This window comes from Tetrao urogallus, assembly GCF_951394365.1.
Source record: "Tetrao urogallus genome assembly, chromosome: 9".
Taxonomy (NCBI): domain Eukaryota; kingdom Metazoa; phylum Chordata; class Aves; order Galliformes; family Phasianidae; genus Tetrao; species Tetrao urogallus.
The window spans coordinates 13,434,534-13,448,118 of record NC_136822.1 but is presented as its reverse complement, the minus strand read 5'-3'; the positions used below and the strand labels follow the sequence as shown (position 1 = coordinate 13,448,118).

The window sequence follows — 13,585 nt, the reverse complement described above, 5'->3', positions numbered from 1 at the left end:
ATCTTAACCTGTTAATTTATACAGCATCTCTGTACAAAAATAGAAAAGGTTCTAATAAGATTAACAATATTAAATAAATATTTAATAGAAAAAGTCTTTGGCCTAGTTCATAGCTCGTCCTTTGGGTTGATGTTCATTTCACTGGGTCCTAGGTGCTCCTGGTCCAACATGGCGATCACTTCGTCTGCCTGGATTCGCTCCTGCAAGAAGGGAAGGGGAGAAACCACAAAGCAGAGCCTCAGCACTCACCCAGCACAGCACACATCTCCTCCCACAACCTTCAGTGCACAAGGAGGGCATTTGTGATGAGGATTTGCTGGGCAGCATGAATCCAAGCCTCTGTTCACCTCAATACCTAATTCCTTCCTCCCTCCCTCCCAAGGTGCTGTGGTGAATGGAGCACAGCTGACATACTGCAGATCCCTTATCACCATCCACCTGGCCTTGAAAAGCTCCAGGAAAGGGGCATCCACAACCTCTCCAGGCAGCCTGTGTCAGTACCTCACTGCCATCTCCGTCAAAAATTTCCACCTAACATCGAATCTAGCTCTCCTCTCTTTCAGTTTAAAGTACTTCCCCCTTGTCTTGTCAGTATCTACTCCAGTAAAAAGTTATCTTCCCTCCTGCTTATAAGCTCCCTTTATCACCCAGGCTGCTCCCGTGCATCGGATTATTGGCCACTAGGTGTCAGGAACGGACAGCCCCAGCCTTACACACAGCCCTCCAGCACTCTGCTCACCATCCCATGCAGCATCCAAACCCAGCCTGAGAAAACTGCTCTGGAGTCCCTTAAGAGCTCCTTGTGTCCTCGTGTCCCTCGTGGGAATGGAAGTAGACACAGAGGGACCGAAGGCTAAGGATGCTCTGGGTGCCTGCTATCTCCCCCTCAAGCTGCAATGGAGAGACTCACCAGCTCTCTGTAAAGTGGGTCCAAGGTAAACCACAAAGCCACAGCACATCGCTGGCCTTTGGTAACTGCCTTCACCCCGTGTGGATTCTCACCACCCGACGAGAAGCTGACCATTCGTCCACACTTGGGCTTGATGGATGCCTGCAGGAAAAACAGGCAATGAAGGTGGCACGCACTGGCCATGTCTGCATTCCATGTGGCTCAGGGCCCTGCTGGGTGTCTGGCCCCCAGACCTTGTAGGGTTCCTGCACAGTGCAGTCTCTGAACTGACCAGGAGGTATCTCAGCAATTACCTGCTGCATTCAGCTCAGCCAGGAAAGGGCACTGACTCACCGTCACTGTTTTGGCATCCATCTCAGTGAAAATGAATTCACCGCCTTCAAAATCTGCATTCATGTAGAGGAGGGCACTGTGGAAAGAAGGAATGCCCTGTGGAGATTACTGCTCTGGGTCTATCATAGGATAGAAGGGTGACAGCTGTCTCTACTTCCTCCTACATCAGCCAGAGCAATCTTGCCCAAATACTGCTGGTTTGGAGCCACAGCTGATAATCAGCATATCAGCCCTGACCAGGAGACAATTCTCAGAATGTCCCAAGTCGCACCAGGCTTCCACCCTTCCATTTTGCACCAAAAAAGCCTCAAAGACATACAGTCCTGAAGGCCACACTGAGTCCTCCCTACCCTAAAATACTGCAGAGCTATTACAGTTAAACTCCAGCTTGCAGCTTAGCCATAATGCTTGCTGCTATCAGCAAGGATCCACTGGATGTCACTTCTGCCATCACTGGGATGCACCAGCTTTAGGGTTTACAGACTTGCAGCAGCGTGCTCAGCCTGGGGAAAAATCCAGGGGCAGCCCTGTCCTTCCTACCTGTAGTCCCGAAAGGTGTAGGCAGGAGGCTCCTTCCAGCACTCATTGGCCTCAGGGTCCAGGAGGCAGTTGTCAGCATGGATGGGGTGGCTCAGGTCGTTCCTCCTCTCCTGCTGGCCTAGGCAGGGCCATGGGGAGGAAGGGGGGAAGAAGGGTGGATGAAGCGGCAATGCCATGCTGTGTGAGATCTGTCATGGAGGCAGCATGCCCTGGCCCCGCTCCAGGTGGTGTGGACAAGCAAAAGGAGCAAAGAAAATGTTGGGGAGAAAAGGCAAACCTGAGGAGTCAGATTCGCACAGCTTTTCTTGTTTGTGATTGATGGGAAGAGAGATGGAGGGCTGGGAGACAGAAAGGAGGAGGGACAGCAAGACAGAGAAAAGAGAAGAGAAAGGAGGAAGAGTTGGAGACACGAAGAGCAAGAGAAACCCCAGCTTGTTTGGGACAGCAGTGCCCATACTACAGATGTGTGACTTCACCCAGCTCTTGGCCATCACTTCAACCACCGAACAACAGAGAGAGAATCCCAAACTCACGTTCCCACTTGCCACACCATCACCCCCCCATGGGGGACTCAACACCAGCCCAGTGCCACCCCAGGGCTCACCAGAGAGAGCGGTGCGGCACACCAGGTGTGTGTAGGAGAAGTAGAGCGTGGAGTTGAGCATGAAGTAGGACTCGACGATCCTGCGGGCCTTCTCGCTGATGTCGTAGAAGAGCCGGGCGCTCTTCAGTGGGACACGGCCCTCAAAGCCATACTGGGCAGGGACAAAGGGTGAGGAGTTAGTGCCGTGCCAGCTAGAGGGGGAAGGAGAGGAGAAAAGGGGACTCTACCTTGAGGGCTTTGAGGACAGTGGCACCTTCAAATCTCTCATTTGGGGTATGGGGAGAGGTTTTGCCCCTATAGCCATCTCCAGCCAACATGATCCCCTGCTAGGACAGACGCAAACATGGGTGATTGTGAAGCAGTTCCTCAGGAGTGTGTGGGGGAAGGAAATCTGCAATGCAATCAACTAGGACCCTCTTCCCTAATCCCCCAGGACCAGCCCAAGGAGGACTAGCAGCTGCTCTGCTGGAGCTAAGGGTATATTATCAGGATAAGCATCTGAATGCCCTCCACCAGCATCCCACCATTTGCAACGCTCAGGATCAAGGAGCAAGCCCTGAAGCCACCTCTGACAAGTCAATCATTTGTGAGACATCTAATACCGACCCCACAAGACAGCCACATCCCCCACAGACACAACCCACTCACACTGGCCACTCTGTGAAGCTCCCGGCACTGCTCCTCTGAGATGACGTTGTCCAGTAGCACTCGTTGGGTGCCATTCAGCTGCTGTGAGTTGTAGACAAACTTCACATCACTGTAGAGAAGCGGACCCCCTGATGGAAAGAGAGACACAAAACAACCCTGCTGAACATGACCCGGCCTTACTGACATCTTGTACCATGGCTGAGGGCCAGCTGAAGTCATTGGGTGTGCTTCCAGGGAAATGGCTTTACAGCAGAGAGAAGAGCTTGGCCTCACATCAACAACAAAAGAAACAGAAGCAATGGAAACACCCAGAGGTGAGAACAATTTGCTGCAAGAGCGTCAGCACTTCCCACATTCTCATTAGCAGTGCCTTGCAAATGCATCCTGAAAATGCCAGAACCCAACAGGATACAATAAGAGACACTGGCTAACCTCGCTCTCCTGTCCATTGCATTTCCTTGTGTGACTGCTGATGGCTTGGCACACAAAACCACTCTCTCTCTGTTATCCTCAGTGGGTATTTTTGCCTTTTACTCATGTAGAAAACCCAATACATGGGTGGTTTGCAATAAACATCACTTCTGCTTGATCCCACTAGGGAATTTAAGAGCCAAGGGACCCTGAGGACAATCTTTGCCTCCTGCAGCAGCCATGGAACTGCCACAGTTGTCCATTCAATGCAACAATCCCTCACTCTTGCCTGGATCATAGAATCATTAAGGTTGGAAAAGACCAGTAAGATCATCTTGTCCAACATGTAGTATCATTCCTCTTTCTCAATCGCTCTCCAAATAATAATAATAATAATAATAATAATCTGCCTTGGAAATGGGAACCAGGTGTCCTGGCTTTTATATATAGATCTCTCTTCATTTCCCAATATTATAATTAGTTTGTATTGTTCAGTGTCGTGTCACTTAACCCTTTAGTTTTAAACACAACATGATAATGATGATATTTTATGATAACATTTCCTAATCCTGACTGCCCTGAACCAAACAAGCCACAGAACCAACACCAGAGCTCCTCTACCCTCCTCCAGTCACGTTCCATTCTGCTCTGCCCTGGTTCAGAGCACATTAACCCATGGATCAGCCCCTGGCAACCACTTTCTCACTGTTCATTTAAAATAGGAGGGATGGATAGGGATTATTTAAATTTATTATTTAATAAAAGCTGGGCTGCTTTTCAAGAAGCCAGAGCACGCTCCAGGATCCGTGGTGCATTATGACCTAGCGGGCTTTTACATTTCCTAAGGATAAAATTGCAATAGGTTTGTTTTGGAAAGAGAGCCACGGATCCAGGGTTGAGATCAAAAGATCCACATGTATGCTCTGTGGGAAAAAAAAAAAAAAAAAAAAAAAAAAAAAAAAAAAAAAAAAAAAAACACCCCAAAGATACCGTGGAATTCTTTGGGCTTTTGGAAGCAAAGGAACCAATAGAAGAGGGGAGGGGTGAAAGAATTCAGTATAGAAGTGAAGCACAACATTAAAGCACACTTTTCTTTTCCTCTTCTGACCTTTTCTCTTTCCAAGAGAAAAAGGAAATAGAAAGAAATAAAGCAGCAGGGTAGACAAAAATCCTTTCCTTTCTTTGAAACGTTTCATTTTCTCTGTAAATTAACCAGCAAGAATAAAAGCACAGCATAGAGAAAGACACAGTGAAATTATTTCATTACAAAGGCAAACAAACCAACAAATACAAATAAGCAAGCTTATTGCTTGGCTTAAGCAGCTCTTCAGTGTCCTCCTACTTTATGTGCGTGGCTAAAGAAGGGGAAATGACTCTGAACAAGATACTGAGCAGCAAGAGAGAACCCGGGCCACAGAAAGCTGTGAATTTCTTCCATCCATTGGATTACACAGAGGTTCACCTGCCAGCTGCCGTGGAGCTGGCCCACAGAACACCTCCTGGCCTGAGATCCTGTTGTTTTGCAGTGAGGAGCACGTATTGGTATTTGGCCACAACCTAGTTTTTCTAAATTGTTACGAGGGAAACCTCATCTGTTAGCAGAAGATGTTATGGTATTTTCTGTGGCTGCTGAGAATGTGCTGAAATCAGTTGAAAACCCTGCCGATGGGAATTAAAACTAAGTCATTTGGGGGAAGCCAAAGTATGATGTAACAAGCCAGTCTGCAAACAGAAGTGGTTGTTAATGCAGTGCAATCCAGCCCATTTAGCAAAGCCAGTGTTCCCCAAAGCTAAGGCTGACAGCATCCTCCTGCAGCCCACACAATAGTGAACATCCTTTAAAAGCACCTGAAGGAAAGCTTGCTGCTCAGGTAGGATTGGCCATCATGCTCAGCTGCCAGTCTGTAGCAATAGTAAAAGCATTCTCTGATTTTACTGACACATTTGCATTGGACTTACCCTCCTTCAGCTCTCGATCTGGTTTTGGTGCAGGTTTCTTTGTTAGGGACAGCCGGGGCCCATCCTCTGGCTCACTGCTAATACCTGATGGGACACTGAGAAGCAAGAGAGAAGAGGAACATTGTGACTTTGGTCACAGGTCTCCAGGTCTAGGAGTTATGTTGCTTTGCATATATCGCAAGCCACTATGTTAAAAACAACGCAAATTAACATTTCATACAGATGTCACAAGTAGAAACCCAATGGAAAACCAAAGGGTTTTTTTAGTAATGGGAATAACAGTTTCCACCAGCAAAGCAGAGCTACCAACAAACCCTTCAAGAGCAATGCTGGCTTTATCCACCAACTTCCCTCTGCTCCACTGCTTGTTTTGAGGAACCCAACTGTGGGAACACCCGTCATGGCCATGCAGTGTGATGGGGTGGCTGTGAATGGCTATCTCCACCACAGCCATTCCACAGGGACCTGAATGAGGTGCTGGCTCACCTGTGCTCATCTTGGCGGGCACCGTACCTCTTCCAGTAGTTCTGAGGGAAGAAAGAAGGCTGATCTTAACTTGACATCCACACACAGCCTTCACTCCTGGCTGCCTCCCTTGCTTTGCCATTTCCCAGTAATGGACGCACCAGCCCAAGACTCAGATCCTCAGTCACCCACTCGGGACTCACTTTACAGTAAGAAGAGGTCCAAGATGGTCCTATGGCTGTGAACCCCTGAATGCCCCACAACAGCAGACCCAGGCCTTACCGGCTCCGTGTAGGTGAACCCCAGGCCAACTGCAGCCACCCGCAGGAGGTGGGACTCCAGCTTGTGCCGACGCAGTAATGCTTTTGCTTCCTGAAAGGAACAGGAGAAGAGAGGATGTTGCAGATGGAATCTCTTCCAACTTGGGATATTCTGTGATTCTAAACTGGGGGATGCTTAGGTCATGCCTTAGAGCAACCTCAGGAAGCATAACATCCCCAAATACATATAAATAGCACCATGGAAAACCTCTGAATAGCTGAAGAAGATAGTGACCAGGGGAACCCAGAGCAGGAGGAAAGCCCAGGCTGCTGGAGCAAGGGCCTTGGCTGGGCTGTGCCTCAGTTTCCCTGTCCTTCTCACAGGCAGCAGCATCGCAGCCTGGGATACTGGATAGCCATCATAAAGGTGGAAATCATCCAGACAAGGCTTTCTTTTTTAATGAAAGTCTTATAAACAAAATACTGGGCTTTATCCTACTTTGCAAAGTAAAAGCAATTGTCACAGAAAGCTTCAAACCAAAGGATAACATTGAAATGCTTTTCTCAGCATCTCTTTTTTTCCCTGGATCTGCTTTCTGAGTAGAGACAATGATTATTCTTGTTTTCTTCTTTAACCTCTCTCTTTTCCAGCACTTCACCAAATTCCCTAAGGAATGGAACACCCAATTCCTGTCCACCTCTCCAAAGGGAACGAGCCTCTGCACGGCTGTGATGGGACAGGAGGAACTGCTTTTTTGTACCTTGAGAACAGCAGCCCTGAGCCTGAGGATGAAGATGCCCTGAAGCCCATCCCTCTGGATGACTGAAAAACACTGCCTGCTTGCCTGACCCCAGCCTCATCCTGCTCACTACAGGACAGGCTGAGCACTCAACTCCAAGGCAGCAACTCGAGCATTAACACTGGCATCCCAAACTTTCCTTGGGAAAATATTTCCCAGCACTCTCTTAACAGAAGTTGCCCTCTACTCAGTGCCTCGTTGCATTCCTCCTCAACAGAGGGAAGGGAAAGCTTCTGCTTGAGGCACAAGGACGTTGCCCTCACCGCCCTTTCTCAGGCTTTGCTAAGCCGACGGTTCCATTTACAGAAGATCCTGCTCTCCAGTTTCTCCCTCATGCTCTGGACTTGCATCATAACAATCAGCATATCTCCACCTGACCCAGAAACTCCACATTTGCTTTCAAAGCGATGCCTGTGTGGGAAAGCTGCCAAGCTGCTCTAATTCCTAGCAGATGGTTTTGTTAAAACCTGTATGGGATACTCAACCTCACCTTTCTGGGCTTGATAGTGGCTGGATCCAGGGTGCCTTCCAAGAGGCCCTCATAATAAGCTGCGTTCTCCAAGACATCTTCATCATCTGGGTGGAAGAGGAGGTAGGTCCTGGCACACTCCAGGGCTTTCACATAGTCACCAACTGGGAGATAACACAGCAGGTATTAGGGGCACAGCCTTCCCCACGTGCAGCTGCTCTCTGGGGGGTTCTCTACCAACTCATTAAACCTCTCATTTTGGAGAATAAAGCTTTTTAAACAGCTGCACACTATGTGTGTAACAATACTGACTCCTCCAGCTCTCTTCCCACTGCACTGATGAATGAAGAAGCATTTGATTTGAACCTAAATGTTGACCCTCACTCATTCTGTCCTTTTCAGGAAAGCATCCACCATATGTAATAATCAGAATTCTGCCTAGGCTTTCTTTTTTAGAACAGAACACAACAAAATACCAGGCAGGACCACAGAACTGATGAAAAAGCACAGCTAATGGTGGTGACTGTGTTGAATAGTGGTGTTCCACAGCTGAGAACCTGCTCTATCAAATAGCATTACTGTGCTTTTTGTTGTACTTTCCATGGAAATAAATAGGAGGCACTACTTTTTGGAGCAACCTATGTAAATCAACTTATAATTCCTTATGGGTTTCAGAAAGCTGTGAAACTTATATATCCCCAAAATTTTAATACTGAAAACCAAATGAAAGGATCCCCCAAAAGAACAGCCTCTTTTAGAATAATCATGTTTAAGCTTGGGCTTTTAAAACCTGGCTGGTGGTTTAAAATGCTTTTAGTATTTTAATGTAATACGTAACAGTGCATTTCAGCTCATCTGAGAGGGAAAGGACTTTGAACAGAGCTTTCCCTACCCTTTGCTTCCTAATTCTTTCAGACCACGCCTCTGTATTGCGGTAGCACAGACATCATGGGGAAATATCCCGATGTCCCATGAAACAAATCATACCTGAACAAAGCCCAGCAACACACAGGAGCTGTAAGGAGCAGGAAGATGAGCCTTACCTCTGTAATAGGCAAACTGGAGGTAGTCGTAGTGGAGGGGAAGGAAGTTTTCGATGGGTGAGATGCGGCCCGAGCGCGTGGCGAGTTCTCGGACGCAGTCATGTTTGCAGGCCAGGACTTGCATGTAGTGATCTGACAGGAGAAAGAGGGAAATGATGATGCTGGCACCAGTACAGACAGCCATCACGCATCTCAGGCTGAAGGACATGCAGTCCTGGCCCAGCAGCAACTGAGCACCTAGAGAAACAAGCTCAGCTTCCTTTCCAAAGCCAACAGAGAGCCACAACCACATTTTGCCCATCCCTGAGAAGTGCTGTTCTCCTTCTGCCAACTGTAGAGGGAGCCTGAGCATCTCTTTTGCGCCCCAGGAGATGCCACCACTGCCCAGGAAAGTGCAGGGTCTGTGACAGGTAGGGGCTCAACCCCAAGAGCCAACTCCAAGGACAGCCACAAAGCAAGAAAGGTGTGAGGACAGTGCGACCACTTTCCCAGCGCCAATCAGCTCACGCTGGCAGCAAAATCCATGCACTCATTGCTCCTCAACGTTATCTCCTGGGGTAACGAAAGCATGCGGTAAACATCTGCCATCAGCACGTTTTCTGATCGGTGGGAGTACACAATTCAGGCACTGTACCAGCTGGATGATGCCGAAGCCAAAGCTGACATCTGATTCCCGTTTGGAGCCTTTGCTGCAGTGTATGTACAAATCTACTTTGCTCGCTCTGTTTCTGTATGCTATTAAAAAACTTTCAGAAACAAACACAGGCTTGAAAAAAAAAGAAAAAAAAAAAAAAAAGAAAAAACCCACCACAAACACGTGCTCAGCTACCAAAGCACTTCTTGGAGCTGCCAAGAAAACAGCCAGAGGAATTTGTGCTGAAATCAATTGGAAACTCGAAACAGCCCCCATTTTCTCCAAGCAGGTAGCCTGAGCAGCTGTCTGATTTACAATATACATCCAGGGTTTGCATTAAGGAAAGCAAGAAGACAAGGGACATAAATAATTTTGTTGTCATTTCAACCTCTTTAAGCATCCCAGACCTGCAAAAATCCATCACTGACAAGCACTGTTTTCAGTCAGCACTGTCAGGGTACCCAGGGAACAGGCTGTATATACTGGAATCAGTGCACTGAAATGCATCTGTCCCTGGGTGGGGAGGTGTGAGTGTTTCCATCCCTTGCAGAGGCACAGCAAATTAGCTGAAAAAAGAATGGGGCTTTGGAGAGATGTAAACACTCATCCTGTTCTATAGCAATAATCCATAGGTTTAGGTTAGACTAGATGGCCTTTTAAAAGGTCCCTTCCAACTAAGTCCTTCTACCACTACATCAGGCTGCCCAAAGCCCCATGCAGCCTGGCCTGAACACATGGAGGGAGCACAATCATATGTCAGTGGTTTCTCATCTTGGTAGGTTCCATTAGATTTCTTGTCGCTAGGCAAGCAGAACCATGCAAAACCAAAAACAATCTGCATCTGAGTGAAATACTTCCCATGAAAGAAGCAAAACTCCAATGTATGATACAACTCCAAGACCAAGAGCAGATAAATAAGAGCTCTGCCAGCAAACAATTCTTAATTTATTGCTCTTCCACCCCTTACAACTAGTTACGTGTAATCTTATTCCCAGTGATAATAAACAGTTTTAATCCCCTCTGGCTCACTCACATGCAAATCCAAAGATTGCATAGCCATGCTCAATTCTGTCCAGAGACTTCAGACAAGATCATACTTAGGTGGGCCTCCACTAATGACAAATCCATTCCTTTGGATGGGAAGGAATCTACGTCCTGAGCCTTTTTTGGCAACTTTCCTGTCCATTGGAGCAGGGCCAAGACAACTCAGCTGCTCTCTTCATACACACTGAAAATCAGAGTAAATATAACCAGTAAAGTCTGGTTATTAATTGCAGTGAGACTATGTACAGGGGGAAACCAAGGCAGTTCATGCTAAAGCACCTTTACTTCAGTCCTAACTGAATGCTGCTGATGCCCCACACACCTGAAAGCATTATTCTTCCAGTTCAGTTTCTTCTACTCATGACCAGAATGAGATGCCCTGGTTCCCTATCCTCTACATTTGCATTTTCTGGTCTTAATCCTGCAGCATTACTCACTAAAAGCAGCAAGGGAAGAAAAGACATTTCAGCAAACTCAGCCAACAGCCTGTAACGTAAAAACATGACAGAAAGTATGGCAATAATAGAGAGGTGGCAAAGTCCCAGACTGCAGCAAATGGGGACAAGTCCAGATACAGCAGCCATGTATGCAACAACAAAGGAAGAAAATTTGCTTACTTTTGGAAGGCCTCAGATAGGCAGGGATCTCCAGCAAGATACCCTCACCTCCACTGCTAACCCTTAAATGAGGTCTGGGAAGGGGTGAGTCCTGGCTCCACACCCTCTGGGCACTCAGGTACATTGCATGCACCTGAGATTCCTTGGGTTAGTCCTGCCTTCCCACCAGGTGCTCAATCACCAGTTCAAGCTGTGACTTAGCATTTCTGCTCCACAGCCCAAACTCAACAGTTAAAAACACTGACAGTCCATTGGGTGAGAACCAGCAAGATGTGAAAAGATCTCACCTGCAATAGCTTCGTAGAGGCCAGCCTTATATTCCAGGTATTCATGTTCCTCAAACCTCTGTGGTCCCTCACACATGATCTGGCAATCCTCATCCTCAGCATAGTACCCTTCCAGTGCACGCTCCAAGTAGGCGATGGCCAACCCGTACTCCTCCTTGTCATAGTGCCTGACCCCAGCACTGTAATCCTCCTGAGAAACCAGCAGGAGACAGGACAATAAGCAGATACAGACCACAGCAACCTGCCCCTGAACCATAGGTGCTTTTTGGAAGAAGTACAAGTGGGCAAGGACGAAACGGTCTCCTTAGTTATCTACCAGGCGTAAGCACTTGCACCAAACCACACTTAAGCCAACAGTGGACTTTTGGACCACCTGTATTTTGTAGATCTGCCTAAATGCTCTTCTGAACTCCTCTATGCTTAGAGCACCCTGAGAACCACTGCTGGATTATGCACTCTTTTCTCTGTTATAACCCTTTTACCCAACAATGACAATGAATGCCAATGGAAAAGGCAGTCAAGTTGCCACTCCAGCTTCCTAGTATCTTGTGAAATCAGAAGGTGGAGATGGCTCTGGTGTTCATGTTGGCCTTTCACCTTAGAGAAGCACAAAAAGCTGTCCCTTGTCTGTCACCATGCACTGTCACCAGCACAACTGTGCCCTGCCCAAGTGGGGGAACCCAGCCTGTAGGAAACATACATGAGCCAGGATCTGCTCATTAGTGCAAAAGAGGGCATCCATCAGAGCTTCTGGTATGTAATTGACACAAATGACCTAGGAGCTCCCTGAAGGGAGGGACTGAAATGGGGACAGAGCCATCACAAAAACAGTAGGCAGCGCTGTGAAAAACAGGAGCTGAAGAAAAGCTCTGAAAGAGGCTTAAAGAAAAGCTCTGAAAGAGAAAGTTTGTTTTGCTGTATTGTAACATGGACCTTGGCAAGAATCTCTCCATTCATAGACGATGCTCTCTTGGCCTCCAAATCTCCTTAGTCCAGACTGACACTTAACCCAGGCACCTCTTCAGCTCAGACTCACCATGTGCGGCTTGGCCTCCCGGTCGATCAAGCTGACTTTCCCCGCTGTTGTTTTGTAGTTCTCAATGTCCTGCTGTATCTCCATGTGCTCAGGGTTTGCCATGAAGAAGGTGTGAGCTGCGTTTGCTGCCTCCTCCAGCTTGTTCAGCTGTAACAAGGAAAGAAAGACCATTCAAGTTGGTGATGTACCAACTTGTTGGTACATAAACTTCTGTTTATGAGAGTTAGAACTAGATGACCTTTGAGATCCCTTCCAACCCAAGCCATCCTTTGATTCTATGATGCTATCTGCTGAGAGATGTACCTGGACACCTTTTAGACACAACTGGGCTGGGCAGTGAAGGGATAAGCAAGGTAAACCTGAATGCAGAGTCTACAGAAAATGGCCGGGGACTTGAGACCATTTATTTTGCTCAGATGTGTACAGTTGCAAAAGACTGAACTCTGCTGATAATGACAGAGAGATAAGAAGGAGTTTACCTTGATGCATAGAGTTATTTTGGGTTTTTAAGTTCATGAATGAGACCAGACACTAGTGTCATGACAGAGAAAACCTCCTAAACAAATACAGACACAGTCCTCCACACATCCACAGCTGCAGGAGCGCAGGGAGCAGGTCAGATGTTCAGGTGAACATCTGCATGACCCATCACGACAGATGCCACTCGCACAGCTGAGACACTTGCTCCTGAAGGAAAGCAATGCCTCTGCCCAACAGCAAGGTGCAGAGACAGGGGCAGAGAACATCTGCATGCTGAGGAGGTTTCCTCAAGCCCATCCTGCTTGAGGCATGCACATGTGTCCAGCTGACATCCAAAATGGCAAAGCCGTGGCTTCAGTTCAGCTGGGCAGGGGGAGTCCCTCTGGAAGCAGTAAGTACACATCAAATCACTCAGCAAATCTAATGAAGTTACAGAATTGTAGGATTGTTTGATTTGGAAGGGACCTTAAAGGCCATCTGGTCCAACTCCCTGCACTGAACAGGGATACCCACAGCTCCATCAGGTGCATTAAAATATAAAGTAGGAAGTCTTGGGATCACCAAATCCACCAGGGGTTGTGAAATTAGCTCTCTGATATCGAACGAGCAATCGCTGTCACAGTCATTACTCCCTGGGACTTGGAGATACTGGGACAAATATTAGCAGCAACATCTGCCTTGAAGAGCAGTGTGTGTTCCTTCGTAAGCCCACGGCTTTCAAAGGGGACAGCCCAGGGACTCACAGACACATGAAGACCTATGGGAGGAACAACCAGTCCACCTGCTCTGCTGTTTTGCTGCTCAAGCACAGTCCAAATTCCCAGCAAGGCCAGGGCAGGGCTGGCTGAGGATGCACGCACGAATACCTCTGACAAAGAGCTGAGATCCTGGCTCCCACCCACCCCCAAGAGCTGCTCTTTGAACACCGAAGCACCACTGTGCTGCACAGCCCAAAGAAATGCAGAAAATTTGCCTTGTGCAAACTTTAGAAGATTTCCAGGATTAGCTCTGTGCTGACAGTGGGTACAGAGAAGCTTTTACTGCC

General features: G+C 47.6%; 1 protein-coding gene across 1 annotated transcript in view; it reads right to left on the bottom strand.

Annotated features, from left to right (window-relative positions):
* Positions 1 to 107: 107 nt before the first annotated feature.
* P3H2 (prolyl 3-hydroxylase 2) overlaps positions 108 to 13,585 on the bottom strand; it is a gene marked incomplete at both ends in the record, with an annotated part of 53,800 nt that continues 40,322 nt past the window's right edge. The window contains 14 exons of the mRNA XM_079539567.1: positions 108 to 200; positions 911 to 1,051; positions 1,244 to 1,319; positions 1,784 to 1,901; positions 2,388 to 2,538; positions 2,615 to 2,710; positions 3,036 to 3,163; positions 5,406 to 5,500; positions 5,892 to 5,932; positions 6,153 to 6,242; positions 7,421 to 7,563; positions 8,443 to 8,574; positions 11,025 to 11,214; positions 12,061 to 12,207. Coding sequence (XP_079395693.1) covers positions 108 to 200; positions 911 to 1,051; positions 1,244 to 1,319; positions 1,784 to 1,901; positions 2,388 to 2,538; positions 2,615 to 2,710; positions 3,036 to 3,163; positions 5,406 to 5,500; positions 5,892 to 5,932; positions 6,153 to 6,242; positions 7,421 to 7,563; positions 8,443 to 8,574; positions 11,025 to 11,214; positions 12,061 to 12,207 — 1,641 coding nt within the window. The remainder of the gene's footprint in view (positions 201 to 910; positions 1,052 to 1,243; positions 1,320 to 1,783; positions 1,902 to 2,387; positions 2,539 to 2,614; positions 2,711 to 3,035; positions 3,164 to 5,405; positions 5,501 to 5,891; positions 5,933 to 6,152; positions 6,243 to 7,420; positions 7,564 to 8,442; positions 8,575 to 11,024; positions 11,215 to 12,060; positions 12,208 to 13,585) is intronic.